This window comes from Xenopus laevis, chromosome 4S (assembly GCF_017654675.1).
Source record: "Xenopus laevis strain J_2021 chromosome 4S, Xenopus_laevis_v10.1, whole genome shotgun sequence".
NCBI lineage: Eukaryota > Metazoa > Chordata > Amphibia > Anura > Pipidae > Xenopus > Xenopus laevis.
The window spans coordinates 104,029,469-104,043,721 of NC_054378.1; the positions used below are offsets into that span (position 1 = coordinate 104,029,469).

The 14,253-nt window shown below is 39.3% G+C and overlaps 1 protein-coding gene across 1 annotated transcript in view; it reads right to left on the reverse strand.

Annotated features, from left to right (window-relative positions):
• Positions 1-2,064: 2,064 nt before the first annotated feature.
• Positions 2,065-14,253, reverse strand: part of bsn.S (bassoon presynaptic cytomatrix protein S homeolog) — a 151,168-nt gene continuing 138,979 nt past the window's right edge. Inside the window, exons 8-12 of the mRNA XM_018261290.2 lie at positions 13,237-13,333; positions 11,857-12,000; positions 11,208-11,262; positions 8,724-8,799; positions 2,065-5,504 (exon numbers count right to left, since the gene is read on the reverse strand). Of these exons, the coding sequence (XP_018116779.1) occupies positions 11,222-11,262; positions 11,857-12,000; positions 13,237-13,333 (282 nt within the window). The 3' untranslated portion in view covers positions 2,065-5,504; positions 8,724-8,799; positions 11,208-11,221. The remainder of the gene's footprint in view (positions 5,505-8,723; positions 8,800-11,207; positions 11,263-11,856; positions 12,001-13,236; positions 13,334-14,253) is intronic.

Genomic DNA, 14,253 nt, shown 5'->3' on the forward strand with positions numbered 1-14,253 from the left:
TTCGCTTCTCCTCCGACTCCTCCAGCCCCAAACTCACCTCTCTAGCTGGGAACCCTCTCTTCTTCTTTTGTAGTGGCCACTCCCTGCTCCCACCTACACTGAACACTTGCCACTTCAGCAAGGCCAAAATTAGGGGAGGTAGAAGAGTTATACTCCATTACTCCCCCCACCCGTGTTGCACCCTAGGCATCTACCTGTACCTCTTCGGCTAACCCCTAGTTGCGGCCCTGTAGAAATGGTAAACGCACCAGAGGCCACCTCTTAAGAACTTTCATTTGAAACAACATATGCGGTTCTTCATAGTGAGGTTGTGGAATGCACTGCCGGGTGATGTTGTGATGACCGATTCTGTTAATGCCTTTAACAGTTGTTTTAATAATTTTGTTTGCAAGCATAATATTCAACCTGTATAGTTATATACAGTTATATAGTTAGAGCAGGTACTGTATCTGTATATACAGTTTATATATGTAGGGAGGGCCTTAACTAGGGGTAGGCAGAGTAGGTACGTGCCTAGGGTGCAAAGCTGGGAGGGCGCCAGGCACGTACCTGCTCAGTTGCCTACCCCATGTCCGGTCCCTTCAATCTTCCTGCACTTCTGCACATGCCGATTGGCGATTCTGCGTCAACTTGCACATGCGCGCTCAGCCGGTGCCACGACCGCCCAGGTTGCCTAGGGGGCCTCTGTATGTAGGTGTATAGATAGGTTTGTATACGTATGGGTATATATGTGCACTGAGGTTCATTTGGAGGGTTAATCTTAAAGGAGAAGGAAAGTCATCCTGCACTTGGGTGTGCCAGATGTTAGGCACCCCAAGTGATTGTATGTATGTAGAAACTGCACCGGCCCGAGGTTATTCTTACGGCTTATTCTTTCTTCAAACTTCCCAGGGCAAATGCATGCGCAGTAGAATGAAATAGCCGACTTTTTAGTTAAAGTTCGGCTTTTCATTCTACAGCTCATGCCCAGCCGCGCAAAGACACGCAAGACGGGAGAGAAGCGATCCGTAGTGCTCACTGAAATAACCACTAATTTGCGAATTTCCCGCTAAATTCGTGAAACGGCGAAAAATTCACGAAACTGCGAATTTTCGCAGGTGTTTCGTGAATTTATTCGCTGGTGGCGAATCGCACTAATTCGCCACAAATTCACGCCTGGCGAATAAATTCACCCATCACTAATAACCCCGGGCCGGTGCAGTTTTCTGCTGGGTTTCAGGTAAGTCAATACAATCACTTGGGGGTGCCTAACATTTGGCAGCCCCAAGTGCAGGATGACTTTCCTTCTCCTTTAAAGGACTTTTGTATTTTTTCAACCAAACTAAAAAGGGCACCTAGAAGGTTTCTATGATGAGCTCATTCCCTAGTGTCACAAATAAACTGCACTAAACACACACAAGGGATAATATAATGGTAGAAAGGAAATGAGTGGGAGAAAGGAATGTGTCTGTCCTGCCTCTTCTGATGTATGATCTACAACTGTGCCAACTGTTGCTGGGGAACCCTGGAGCTACTGCCACTGGAGATAGCAACTGGATTCCCAAAACTGGTATCATCAGTAGACATGCTAGACTTGCACCCAGTTAAACGGATACAAGCTCCATTTGAATGTGTGCTCCGGAAATGATGCAACGATCCCTCTGAAAATGCAAACTGTACTTGCATCAAAGCACCAGCATAACAGAACAGCAGCAGTATGATTTAAAACAAGATTTGGGCATCCAAAACTGCACTTTGCCCACTGCACTAGACTTGGTAAATGAGTCCTATAGTTTATCATTATATATATATAGTTTGTATATATAGTATAGTTTTATAGTTTGTATATTTAGTATAGTTTTATAGTTTGTATATACAGTATAGTTTGTCATTTCTATTATATTGTGCGCACTGCTATATTTTAAAACCCTGTATATGATATAATACCAAGAAATCCATTTTTCAGGGAAGCACCATTTTTTTTTTGAGTTATACAGGAACAACCCCTTTCAAATTCAAAATTAATTCCAAGGACAAACAATTCCCGTTCCCAAGGTTAATGGACGAATCTACAGACACGACACATTCATATCAAGTCCTTTTTATTCTGCCGCCACATAAATACCTTTTCAGGTGTCAGCTGATTACTGAATCACAATACATGATGTGACACTTTGAAATACTACAACGTTTTTAAAGGGCACAGCAGGACAGACACAAATTACAATGCTCATATATAGGATTCAGGTCATTGCACTTACAACTGTAAACTTTATCATTGTTTCTTTAAATATATTATTTTATACATATCTCTCCCTTCTTATGCGACATTTGTCCCCTTCCCCGCCTCCCCGCACCCCAACCCAGGTTGACCTCCTGAAGAATTGTTCTCCTGTTTGTATACAATATGAGACTAAAACATTTCTAAATGTCTGCTTGGTCTCAGCAAGTCAGCCACCATATTAGCTTCTCTCTCTTTCTCTCTCCCTCTACATGAATATATTATCTTTAAACCATTTTTATACACAAAAAAAGCTTGAGGTTGGCAGATGTACTGATAAGACAGATGACACACCAGCACACATGGCCAATGGTTGTCATGCTGGAATTTTTTTTTTTCTTTGTTCTTGCTTTACTTATAACACATGTACATTTACACATTGTACAACTATATACATCAATGGCTGAGGAAAGAGCCATAGACTTCAAAACTGAGTCAGCCAGGAATACAGATTCACCTTGGATGCACGTATCCCCGTTGTTATGTGCATCATTGCAAACGGGTGCGTAGGTGGTTTATTGCACCGAAGCGCTCATACATTTTCCAGTGGACGCTGGGTAACCCGCAATTAACATGACAAATAACACCGTAGATAAGTCAGCGATGCTCGGAGATTTGATCATTTTGCATAACAAGTATCTAATTCATGCACAGAACACTCAGCAAGGAAAGACACAAATCACTCAACTGGTAACACACAATCTCAGATGCTACATTCATCAGAAGGTTAAAAGGGAAAATCAGCTTACATTTTGATGATGAACTTGGTTGGGCGTGAATTGCTTTGATCTAAACGAAAAGTCATTCGATTATGCCTTGATATTTTGGAGGCCTATGTAACTGCTCTTTATAAATAGTTCCATGAAAGGTCTAGGTGTCTACGGTATACAACAAGTCTATTTTTACTAGTAGTTTGGTTTTTATTTAAGGGCAAGATGCCGGCATCTCAAAAAAAAAGTCCCAATGCTAGATGGAGATGTTGGAGATTGTGTTTAGAATACCTTGGCCACAGAAAACATTAAAGAAGAAGCAGTGTTGGACTGGGATATCAGGGGCCCACCCAAAAACCTTTGACTAGGGGCCCACCAATTAATCTTAGACCAGGGGCCCACTCTTAGTACTATTGTTCTTCCTCTCCTCACTCAACCTCTATTCTTCTAGTCTCTTTTCTTTACATACTATAATCTATTATTCCATCTATTTAGCCTCTTTGTTCTCATAGAATTTGGGAATAGCCATGAAATAGGTCAAATGTTTAGCAGCATGAGGGCCCACTGACACCTTGGCCCACCGGGACTTTTCCTGGTATCCTGGTGGCCCAGTCCGACACTGAGAAGAAGTGATTAAGACTGATGTGATTTAGACATGAATTGGAACTTACCAAAGTTTCATATTATCAACTTTTTTGTTGTTACTTCCAACACAGTTTGAACAGGAAAGTAGCCTAAGGTGGAGCCTAAAGGAGTAAGGATGGACCTTTGGGTTAAAAACAATATGCATAATAAATGAATGTAAGGGGTGAATCTGGTAGCATTCAACTGAAAACAATTCACAGATCTCTCCAGCATTTAGAACTGAGCAATACCAATTACCAAAAACTCAATCAGAACAGTTGACTCATCAGGTGTAGCTTGGCCTCCATCCTTATAACATCAAGTGCAAACAATTTCAAAATGAGGAAACTACAGAAAAAAGTAAGTAAACTGAAGTCTGCCTAGCAAAAATCGGAATCAATTTCAATGAGATGAAATCGTGCAAGGTACAGCTGTAGCAAGCCATGCAGTAGGACAAAAAAGACAATTTTTTACAGGCTATATGGCTACTAGCCTTTGGCAAAGTATCCTAAAAGGAGTCAAACATGCCACTAACTCAGAAACGTCATACACACAGGGGTTAGATATAAACATATCAATCCAGTTTCCCAATAGAACATATTGAAATAAATCTTTATACATAACATTTAAATGTGGAATATGAAAACATTTTTACCCACCCCCTCCCAAATCTTGTATTTCATTGCATAGACAATTAGACATGATAATCGGTTGCTGCAACCTAAGATGGATGGAAGCGCCAATGGATTAGACCAATGAGACTGTCAGCTTTGAGCATGCTCAACAGGACAGGGAAGGCCCAATAAGAAGCGGACACAGGAGAAACTTCACAATCATTGTATAGTTTGAGCGATGGATGACTTCTGGACGTTTACATGATTCAGAAGTAAGGAGACTTGAAGACTCTTGTCATCTCTCTGAGCATGCCAGCTGGCAATGGCTTAGGACTTTAATTGCAGAGTTTTTAGAAAAGGAGAGCTGAGGATGCCATGCTCCTCGCTGTGTTTCACGTTATTTTGTGCTCTTTGTCTGCTCTCTATTGCTTCTAGAGATAACCTATGTGCTAATCCAACAGCAAAAAATCAGAACATACCAAAATCAATATGGTGCAAATACACTGGAGGGCAAAATAAAAATGAGGTATATGAGTAAATTAAAGTTGAATATTTAAGGCTGTTTTAAAATGAAATAAAATGAAAAAGAAATAAAGTGGGGGGGAAATTCCAGGAGATGAAAGAGACAGACATAAAAACTGCCATTCTTATGGCTAAATGATGGCTTACTTATAGCTGACAGACATGCCCGGCCAGGATTAATGTTGATTAATAAACCAAGCCAGTCAACGCTCTGCCTTTCATAGTCCTATGGCCTCATGTTTCAGTAGGATGAACAGTGGTAGGTCCTCATATTGAAGTTTTCTTTCCTTACAGGCGGCTTGCGTCTAGGATTTGGTTTTTGTGGACACCGCGTAGAGAGGGATTTATTGGAAATCACTATGTATCATTGGTCAGGAGTAGAATGTTATAGGAATAAAGGAGCATGCTGCTCCAGCCCTCTGAAAATTCTTAGTAGAGATGGTGGAAAAACAATATGAAGATGAACCACATCGAATTAAGTGCTGAGTCCCAGAACTCTGAGTATAAACTCACGAGGGGAACATAAATACCCTGAATCCAAGTTGTAGCGTGTATATGGCATAAAATATCAGTCGGCAGAAGATGACTATGGTATCCTCTTGATTCCCTGGGGCATGTGTTCATTGTGGCTTGTTTTGTCTTACGGTTCATTCAGGAATCTTCCTTATTCTCCGTTGCCCCATCCAACGTTTGATTATCTCTGAAGATTTCCTAGTGCACTGAAAGTAAATTATCCAGTGACTAAGTCAGTGCTTTCATGTTCCCTATGGAAGGCTGAAAAAAATAGGTAGACACTGGTTTATGACATGCATTATGTAGTATAAGAAATGAAACTGCTAGGACAGAGTTGTTATGAAGTCTGTACTCATTTTTTAGGTTTACACTATACTGTATCATGGTTACAGACCCAGAATTCCTAAAGTAACTTAGAACAGGCCATACCCATTAGGCAGCTGTGTAGGTGGGCCTCCCCATCTCTATTGGACAGGTAGGTATGAAAAAATCTCGGTGGTGAAGACTCATGTGGTCCTTGTCGGACGGGTCCTTGTAGGCCCACAGTAAAATCCGATTGTTGGCCTCTGGGCTGATGTTCAGATCAGTGAGATTTGACTCATTGTGTAGGTGGCCAAATGATCTGCTTGTTGGTCATATAAATGTATGCCTCATAAATGTACATTTATTATCAGGTTTAGCTCCCATCATGATTGATCTGTTTACTCACCATCACTGACAATTACAGCTTCTGCTCCTGTATTTGTAATTAATGAGCAGTGAACTGTTACTCTGTGTCTCTCTCATACATATTGACATTTCATTAGGATATTCCTCCGTGGCAATAATTTATTGAAACCTGCTATTAATCTGAATTACAGCCACTCCAAGGTGTTTATGTTTCAGACATAAAAGATGCAATATTAAACTTACAACATCAGCCTACATACTAAAATTGTACTGAGGCTTGGTTCAGGGATTAAATGGGGATTCTATTATCTAGAATGCTTGGGACCAGGGGGTTTATGGATAAGGGATCTTTCTGTCATCTGGAGTAGCATGCTTTAAACATACTAAAACATTAAGGGCTTTAGCAAATGGGCAGATTCGGGGAGATTTAGTTGCCTGGCGACTAATCGCCTCTTCTTCGGGGTGGCAATCTCCGTGAACTGCATTCCGCCTGCTAAAATGAAAAAATGCCTGCGGCAATGCACTCGCAGCGCTTCAATATCTGAAGTCGCCCTTGGTTTCCTCGTGACCCCGAAGAAGAGCCGATTAGTCGCCAGGCAACTAAATCTCCCCGAATCTGCCCATGTGCTAAAGCCCTAAAAATAAAGACAAACCAATAGGCAATTTATGCAGCTTAGTTACCATGAAGAGTGAGCTACCATTTATTATTATAGATGGAAAAGCAAAGCAGGTCGAAAAAGACTTGTTTGTTTATATAAGATACTGTGCAAACTGGAATTACGGTAATGGGTTTCCAAATAATGGTCCTATATTCCTTTCATGGTATATCTTTATTTGTGCAGCAGGTCCTATCTCCTTCACTTGATCATCAGTTAGTAGAACCATCCTCTTTTCACCTCCAACTGCCTAAAGCCTGTTGTGTTGTTTGGTACTGAAGAAATAAAACCCTCCTCTTCATTGCCGGCAATCTATTTACACAGCATCTGTCAACTATTGATCATCTTATACTGTTGATCCTAATAGAAGAATAAGCTATGTTAGGTTGGGAAGATGGGCCAGACTTACAGAAGCTCAAAAACATGTATGTGCTTAGTGATGTGCAGAGGTCTCTAACTATCTGTGCTGGGAATAGACAGCTATTAAGCCAACAGGCTGAGAGACTGAACATACAGTGACATCCCTACTGAATGACACTGTGTGCAGACAAAGCTTAGCTGCAGGCCATCAGATGCAGAGAGTGGGGTATGAAGAGACGCTGCTGTGAAAAACTAGAAATAACATTTGTGAGATGTTTTACAGAAAAAATGACCTTCAAGTCAACTGGCATTAAGTCATGGAACCGGCACTGAGCTAAAATGTATGCCCTGTGGTGCAGAAACATTTATGGCATTAAAGTGCAATATAAGTACAAAGATGAATAGGAGTATGTTGCATTTACTAAGCTTACTGCTTGTTTTGGTTCTATGCCCCTAATGGGCAGCAGTTAGGAGAGTGTTATGAAAACAGAGCAGATGTCTGCTGACATTCTATAAGAGCAGAATGCATCGTGCAAAGGGCAAAAAAAATGTTTGCATATTGAGATGTAGAACATAAATGACTGTCTCAAATGTACCCTAACCTTAAATTTGTAAACTCTTGTGAGTAGGCCCCTCTATTGCTATTGTACTGTGTAAACCCTTGTTTGTTAGTCACCATTTGTTCCCTGTTCGTTATTAACTAATCTTAAGCACTGTGTTACTTGTTGATGATGATCCATAACATCATTCCATTTAGTCAGAACTAAAGCTGGCAAATATTGGGCTGATCCGATTGTAGGCTCTAGGTCTCAATGATTGGATCACAACGAGGAGAATAAGGGCAGTCAGATCAAGGACTGCATCAACCAAACGATCTGATGGGATTTTTAAACCTGCCTGATCAACATCTGGCCAAATATCGTTTGGGGAAGCCCGTCAGAGTGCCCCATACACTGCCCAATCAAGATCTGAATATGTGACCAAAATTAATAATAAAATCACGTCCTGTGTTATATATATATATATATCCAAGTCCAATGGTGCACTCTGTAGACAAAGGCAGTACCTGGGTGCTCAGCAATGAGGGTAGATAAAGCTTTGCAAAATAGCGGCACTCACAGGGCCTTTTTAATGCAAATAAAAGGTTTTTATAAAAACCTTTTATTTGCATTAAAAAGACCCTGTGAGTGCCGCTATTTTGCAAAGCTTTATATATATATATATATATATATATATATATATATATATATATATATATACACATACATATATATATATATATATATATATATATATATATATATATATATATATATATATATATATATATACAGTATATATGTGCATATAATATTATTCATGTTTACAATAATTTTTATACAGTTGTTTTTTGGTATATAAGGGGCAGCATTCTATAGGATATGGAATATTTCCTTGCTGTGGGATGAACACTAAGGGGGTGATTTTATCAACGTTTAAATTCAAATTTTTGCCATGATTCAAGAAAATGTTAGCACAAAAACAAGTTTGAGTTATAATTTTTAAAACTCTAATGTTTGGTATTTTTTAAGCACAAAACTCGAAAAACTTGAATGTAAAACTTTAGCACCTAAAAGCTTGTGAGTTCATGTAGAAGTCAATCAGAGGTGACCTAGGCAAAATTCAACCCATTTGATTTGAGATTTTTGAGTTTGTAAACTCAAAAATTCTAAGTATTTGAGTTTTTTCCCACATTCAAGATTCCTTTTAAATTGTAAGTTTATTCGAAGGCTATATAGTTGACAAAAGCACTTACTTTTATACCCAGAGTTCAGCGCTGCATTTTTAGTCTATGATTTCTTCATATGTTTTTCCATTCTGCAATCTCCACTCTAAGGCACATGTGATAAAGAGTAAAACAGAAGTAAGTGGAAATGAGATGGGAAGCAAAAATGCTCAGGTGAGCAGCCAAGTGCACTTGATGGAAGACTAAAAACAGTGTATGGACACAACTGGCATCATAAAAGTGTCAAACGTTTGGCCATGTTAAACCATAGTAATGTTTGCTTTCTTTCAAAACTTTCATCTTCCATACAGTATGTTATTTTGACTTTTTCTTTCAGCATTCAAATGCTCTCCGCAGAGGGGAGCCCATACGTTATAGGCAATTTCACTGTACATAACTGTATTGTCACATTTTTATCAAGATATAAAACTTGTAGTTTCAATAAAATAAAATTAAGAACAAACCGTTCCGACCATTCAACAATAAACATTTTTAAGCACTCCCTTGCGTCCACCTCCGTTATTTATTTTATCTTTATTATTTATTCTCTCGGTAATCAAACATTCAAATTATTAAGGGTTCCATTGTAGATTTGGCTACGGATTCTCACCCTCTCTATAGTTTTACCTTGAAGTAAACTTCACCTTACAACTATTTTTGTTGACCTGTTAACAGCTCTCGGCAAGTTAAACCTATTACCGTCTATTACTCTAGTGTACATTATCCAGGGAGACCAAACTTAGTATAAACGTTATATTTATCTGAAGTGATACTTAACAATTTCTCATTTACCATTATCTAGCTCATCTTAATATGAAACACAGCTATAGGGAGTGTACGTTTTTCCAGGAAGTAGCTATAGTCTGTTTTGCTGCTATAAGGGAACCCCATGGCCTGAATAGGGGCAACAGGGTCTTGACGGGGCCTTAGGAGGGCAACTATCCCCGCCCCCCCCTTTTTTTCTATTGCAGGTGATTGGCTGGCGGGTCCCGGGTGGAGGAGCAGAGGAAGGAACAGCGGTAATACTTACAATTCGGCGCCGGGACGTGGAGGAAGAAGGACGCAGCATCCCACCCTCCCTCCCTGTAATATGTGTTTTAGTCGCAGTTGCGGAGGGTACCTTTGCAAGGACCCCCAGGGGAAGTTAAAAGGGGGTAATTCATAGTGAGTGGAAGTAGCCTGGTAGGCCTGGGTCCTCATGGTACGGTAGGCAGCCCGGTTTAGAGTTAGGAGATTGGAACAGGAACCTACCTTGGCAGTTTGGGTACAGACACTCCAACCCGCATTCCCCTCTCCCCCGGGTGGGGGAATAATATGTTAAAGGTTCAAAAGTTTGTTATACAAACGGTTGTTAAAAGGTTAAAATGTGATACATGATAATTATTTTATTACTGTGTTTAAATAAACAACTGCGGCCATCTCTTTCCAAACCAGTGGTGTGTATGTATTATTTGGGGTAGGAGGTTTGTGGTGTGGGGGGAGGTAGAGGGAGAGGTGCGGAATCTACGCTGCACCCGTCAAGGTAAATTGGATCAACTTTCATTGATTCTTGTTTGGTACCGGAATAGATTTATTAAGAACTACCTGGATTTGGTCCTTTCAGATTTCAATCCCTGTGACCGTGTCGATTAATGTGAATTTTCTGGACCAAAATCGTGTAGCTTCCCCTGCATTGCCACCTGATATGCAACATTGTACCTCTTTCACTTCAATTTGGGCAATATTTATTCAATTTAGTAGGAACCATATACCATCCACTCACTACCTTATTCAAAATTTCCTCCTGCACTAAAATGTTCATTGAGCTCTTAGCTGTATTGTCCCATACCTGTTGCCATGTATCTACATCTATTGTCATGTTCAATTCTTTTCCCCATTGTCTAGTAAAGCAACCAGTGCTACATGGAAACTTAAGGCATATGGTTTCCCGAGGAGTCAATGTTTCCATTTTATTTAGGGCTTTTGTCACTCCCTTAAGGTAATGATGGTAATGTTTGCTTTCAATATTATAAGGGTACTATAACATACTGCGAGTGGTAGCTCCTATTTGGTTGATATAGGTTACAAAGACTGAGCAGAAAGAGTCATTATTATATTCTGATGGAGTGCACTTTTTAAAAAAAAGTTTTTAACGGTTTTCAGTTTAACCACACATACATAGAATAAAGTGAAGACTTGAGAAGAAAAGGTGAGAAGTAATGAGGAAGAGAAAGAGAGAGAGCTCAGTTGGACCTTTTAAACCCCACAAGGAGGGCATTAACTAGATGAGGGTCTTCATGTGCACCTTGGTGGAATGCACTTAACTCAATGCAGCCATCATGTGTTAAATGCTTTTTCCATATCCTCTTTTTCTCTTTTTATGACTCTTTATTCCTTCTCTACTCTGTATCTGCATAGTTCAAATGTTTACCGGTCAACCATTTCCAAGCTCACAGACAAACCTTTCAAATTCTTTCACTTTTTCCTCTGCATATGTTCTACTGTACTGGGAGGCGCAAGCTCCTTGTTACTCACCGTGCAGGACTTTCTCACCAGAACGATGAAAATTTCTTGCCGAATGCAGACACCGCTGAAAAAAAAAAAATCACAAGCCAGGCAAGGTGTTAATATTATGAATTCTATTTTGGTATAAGACCCTTGAGCAACAACATATACAATATCAAGCAGGAGTTACCCCTTCTCTAATATGTAAGTAATTCCAAAGGCACATTTATATTGAAATAAATTAAAATCAGGAGCTAAATTAAGGAAAATCAGTCACCCAGAGAGAGGTAGATTGGCTAGTCACTGTGAGAATATATGTTTTTATGCATTTCTGTTATTCCACTGTGCAATAAACTAGTCCTTTGTTGAGTTCTTTATTTTTAAGGGTTTGGAATCCAGAGGATTAGTATGAGTCTCACTGGGTCTCTTTTTTTTTCTAAGCGTCTGATCTTGCCAACCTTTTGCATATCAATATTCAAATATTTTGTCTCATGAGAAAATATATGTTGTAGAACTCTTGATTAAATCATGGGCTCTGCTCTTTATCAATTGGCTTGTTTGCATGTTATTGTATTTGAGATATTTAGTTAGCCCAATTTACCAAGGGCCAGAAGCAAGTGAGGGAGCGCTAAGTGCCAATAATTGTGTTTCATACACTCTCTATGATTTATTCTCTTACCGTCTGTCAATTTCCCTGCTTGTTCAGCTGCACCTCCTGGGAGAATTTTGGAGAAGACGCTATCCCCTTCTGAGCCTGGTTGTCCTGCAGCTGCCCCAGTTGCTCCAGTAGCTGCTGTTGGTGGTTTCTGACCAATTTTTATACCTAGCAGAATATTTTAAAGGTTATTAGCCCAGCAACTTTTTCACCAAAACATGGAAACATGTTAAAGGGGTTGTTCACCTTCAAGTTAACCTTTAGGGGGTAATTTACCAAAGTCTGAATTTATCCAAATTTTTTCTGCTACAAACTCGGATCAAATCCACTTTTTTACGCTTATTTATTGATACATTTTCCCTGAGAATTTGCTGTGCAAATTTTCACAATTTCTTTGGATTTTTCATCTGATTTTCACGATTTTTCATCCGAAAACTCAGATTTTTGTCCGATTATTGCACGAAACCCAGCGCACATAAAAAAAATCCTTGGGACTTCTCCCATTGACTTATATGCAACCTCAACAGGTCTGAGATGATAGATTTTCTGATTCTGACTTTTCCATTCTCAGGGTTTAATAAATTCCGAAAAATTCGTGATTTTTTAAAAGTCCAATTTTATGAAAAAAAAAATCACACATTTTTTTGTGATTTTTGCATTTGTGGTTTAGTAAATAACCCCCTTAGTGTGTTATAGAATGGCCAATTCTAAGAAACTTTTCTGTTGGTCTTTATTATTTATAGTTTTTAAATGATTTGGCTTCTTTTTCTGACTCTTTCCTGCTTTCAAATGCGGGGTCTCTAAAAAACAAATTCTCTGTAAGGCTATAAATGTATTGCTATTGCTACTTTTTATTACTCGTCTTTTTATTCAGGCCTCTCCTATTCATATTTCATTCTCTTATTCAAATCTATGAGTGGGTTGCAAGGATAATTTGGACCCTAGCAACCAGATGGCTGAAATAGCAAACTGGAGAGCTGCTGTATATAAAGCTAAATAATGCAAAAACCACAAATAATAAAAAATGAAACCCAATTGCAAATATCACACTCTTTATCATACTAAAAGTTAACTCAGAGCTGAAAACCCCTTTAAGACTCTTTATACAAAGTGTGTTCACAAGCTGTGATCTGTGCCAAAGGAGGTTACTAAGATTTATTAGGGCCTCTAAACTTTTGCACAATCCACAGTGAATATTTTCTTTGTTCTTATGTTTTAAAGTTCTTTGCAAATATGCTGTTCTTTAACGCACAGATTTTTACCGTAGTTTGATTTCAACTATGATAGGTGATGTATTAATCAATAGGAAATCCATTTAACTGGCTAACCAGAAATGTAAAGATCTAACCGCCCACCATAAACCATTTAACCTATTTACACTCCTATACAGTATTCCCTGCTTACCTGTTGGGGCCCCTTGCATTGGAGGTTGTGGTCCTCTCCCCTGTTGTGGCCCAGGCTTTGCTGCGGGCTTGGAACTGTCCAGTGGTTCTGCTTTGGGCTACAATATTACATTAAAAAATATCAATAAGTGGAATACTAAAGCAAATTGATTCAATGTTTTTAGCAGATGTTATCTAGGTACTGGCATGTCCCTTATCACTCAATTAAAACAAATCACAATTATATCTTAGTCAGTTGAGATAAATGCTATGGCACATTGTGCTTTTATATGGTGTGCCACGTTAGTCAAAACAAAGCTTGCACCACCTGACTACATAAAGACGTTAGGGCACATTCAGAAAGCCCCACACATATGCGAAAACAGGTTGCAATCAGCCATTTTTTCTGCACTATGCCCAGTATGAGGGGCATTGTGCAAATAGCTGCAGGTCTCTGTGCTCTGTTTTGTAGTTCAGAGACCTGCGGACTGCACTCAGAATCAATTGCAGTGTATATTAAGCAATGATCGATTCTAAAAATGCAGGTGGGGCATATAGGTGTGCTCCCATCCCAGCCCCTAACTTGCACATCATTTGTCTCCAGACACTGCTCTTTGCATGGAGAAGGGGGACCTCAAACTCACAGTCAACTCACAACAAAAGAATCAAAAGAGCAGGGAGGAGGCTTAGGGACAGTGAAATATTTTGTCCATGTACTGAATATGGATTTATTATTGTTTATGATAAGTAGAGTCCCGTCTGACCTGGGAAGGTACTGGGGCATGAAATGAGGCTCAGCTTTTCTATGGTATTTCCTTCACCTGTTCCTCAGATTGTGAACATCTAGGGGCAAATTTACTTATGGTCGAAAATCAAGGGTTAATTAACCCTCGATATTCAACTGCCAAATTGAAATCCTTTGACTTCGAAGTCGAAGGATTTACCGCAATTCGTTAGATTCGATTAAATCCTTCGAATTGTTCGATTCGAAGGATTTTAATCCATCGATCAAACGATTTTTCTTCGACCTAAAAAAGAA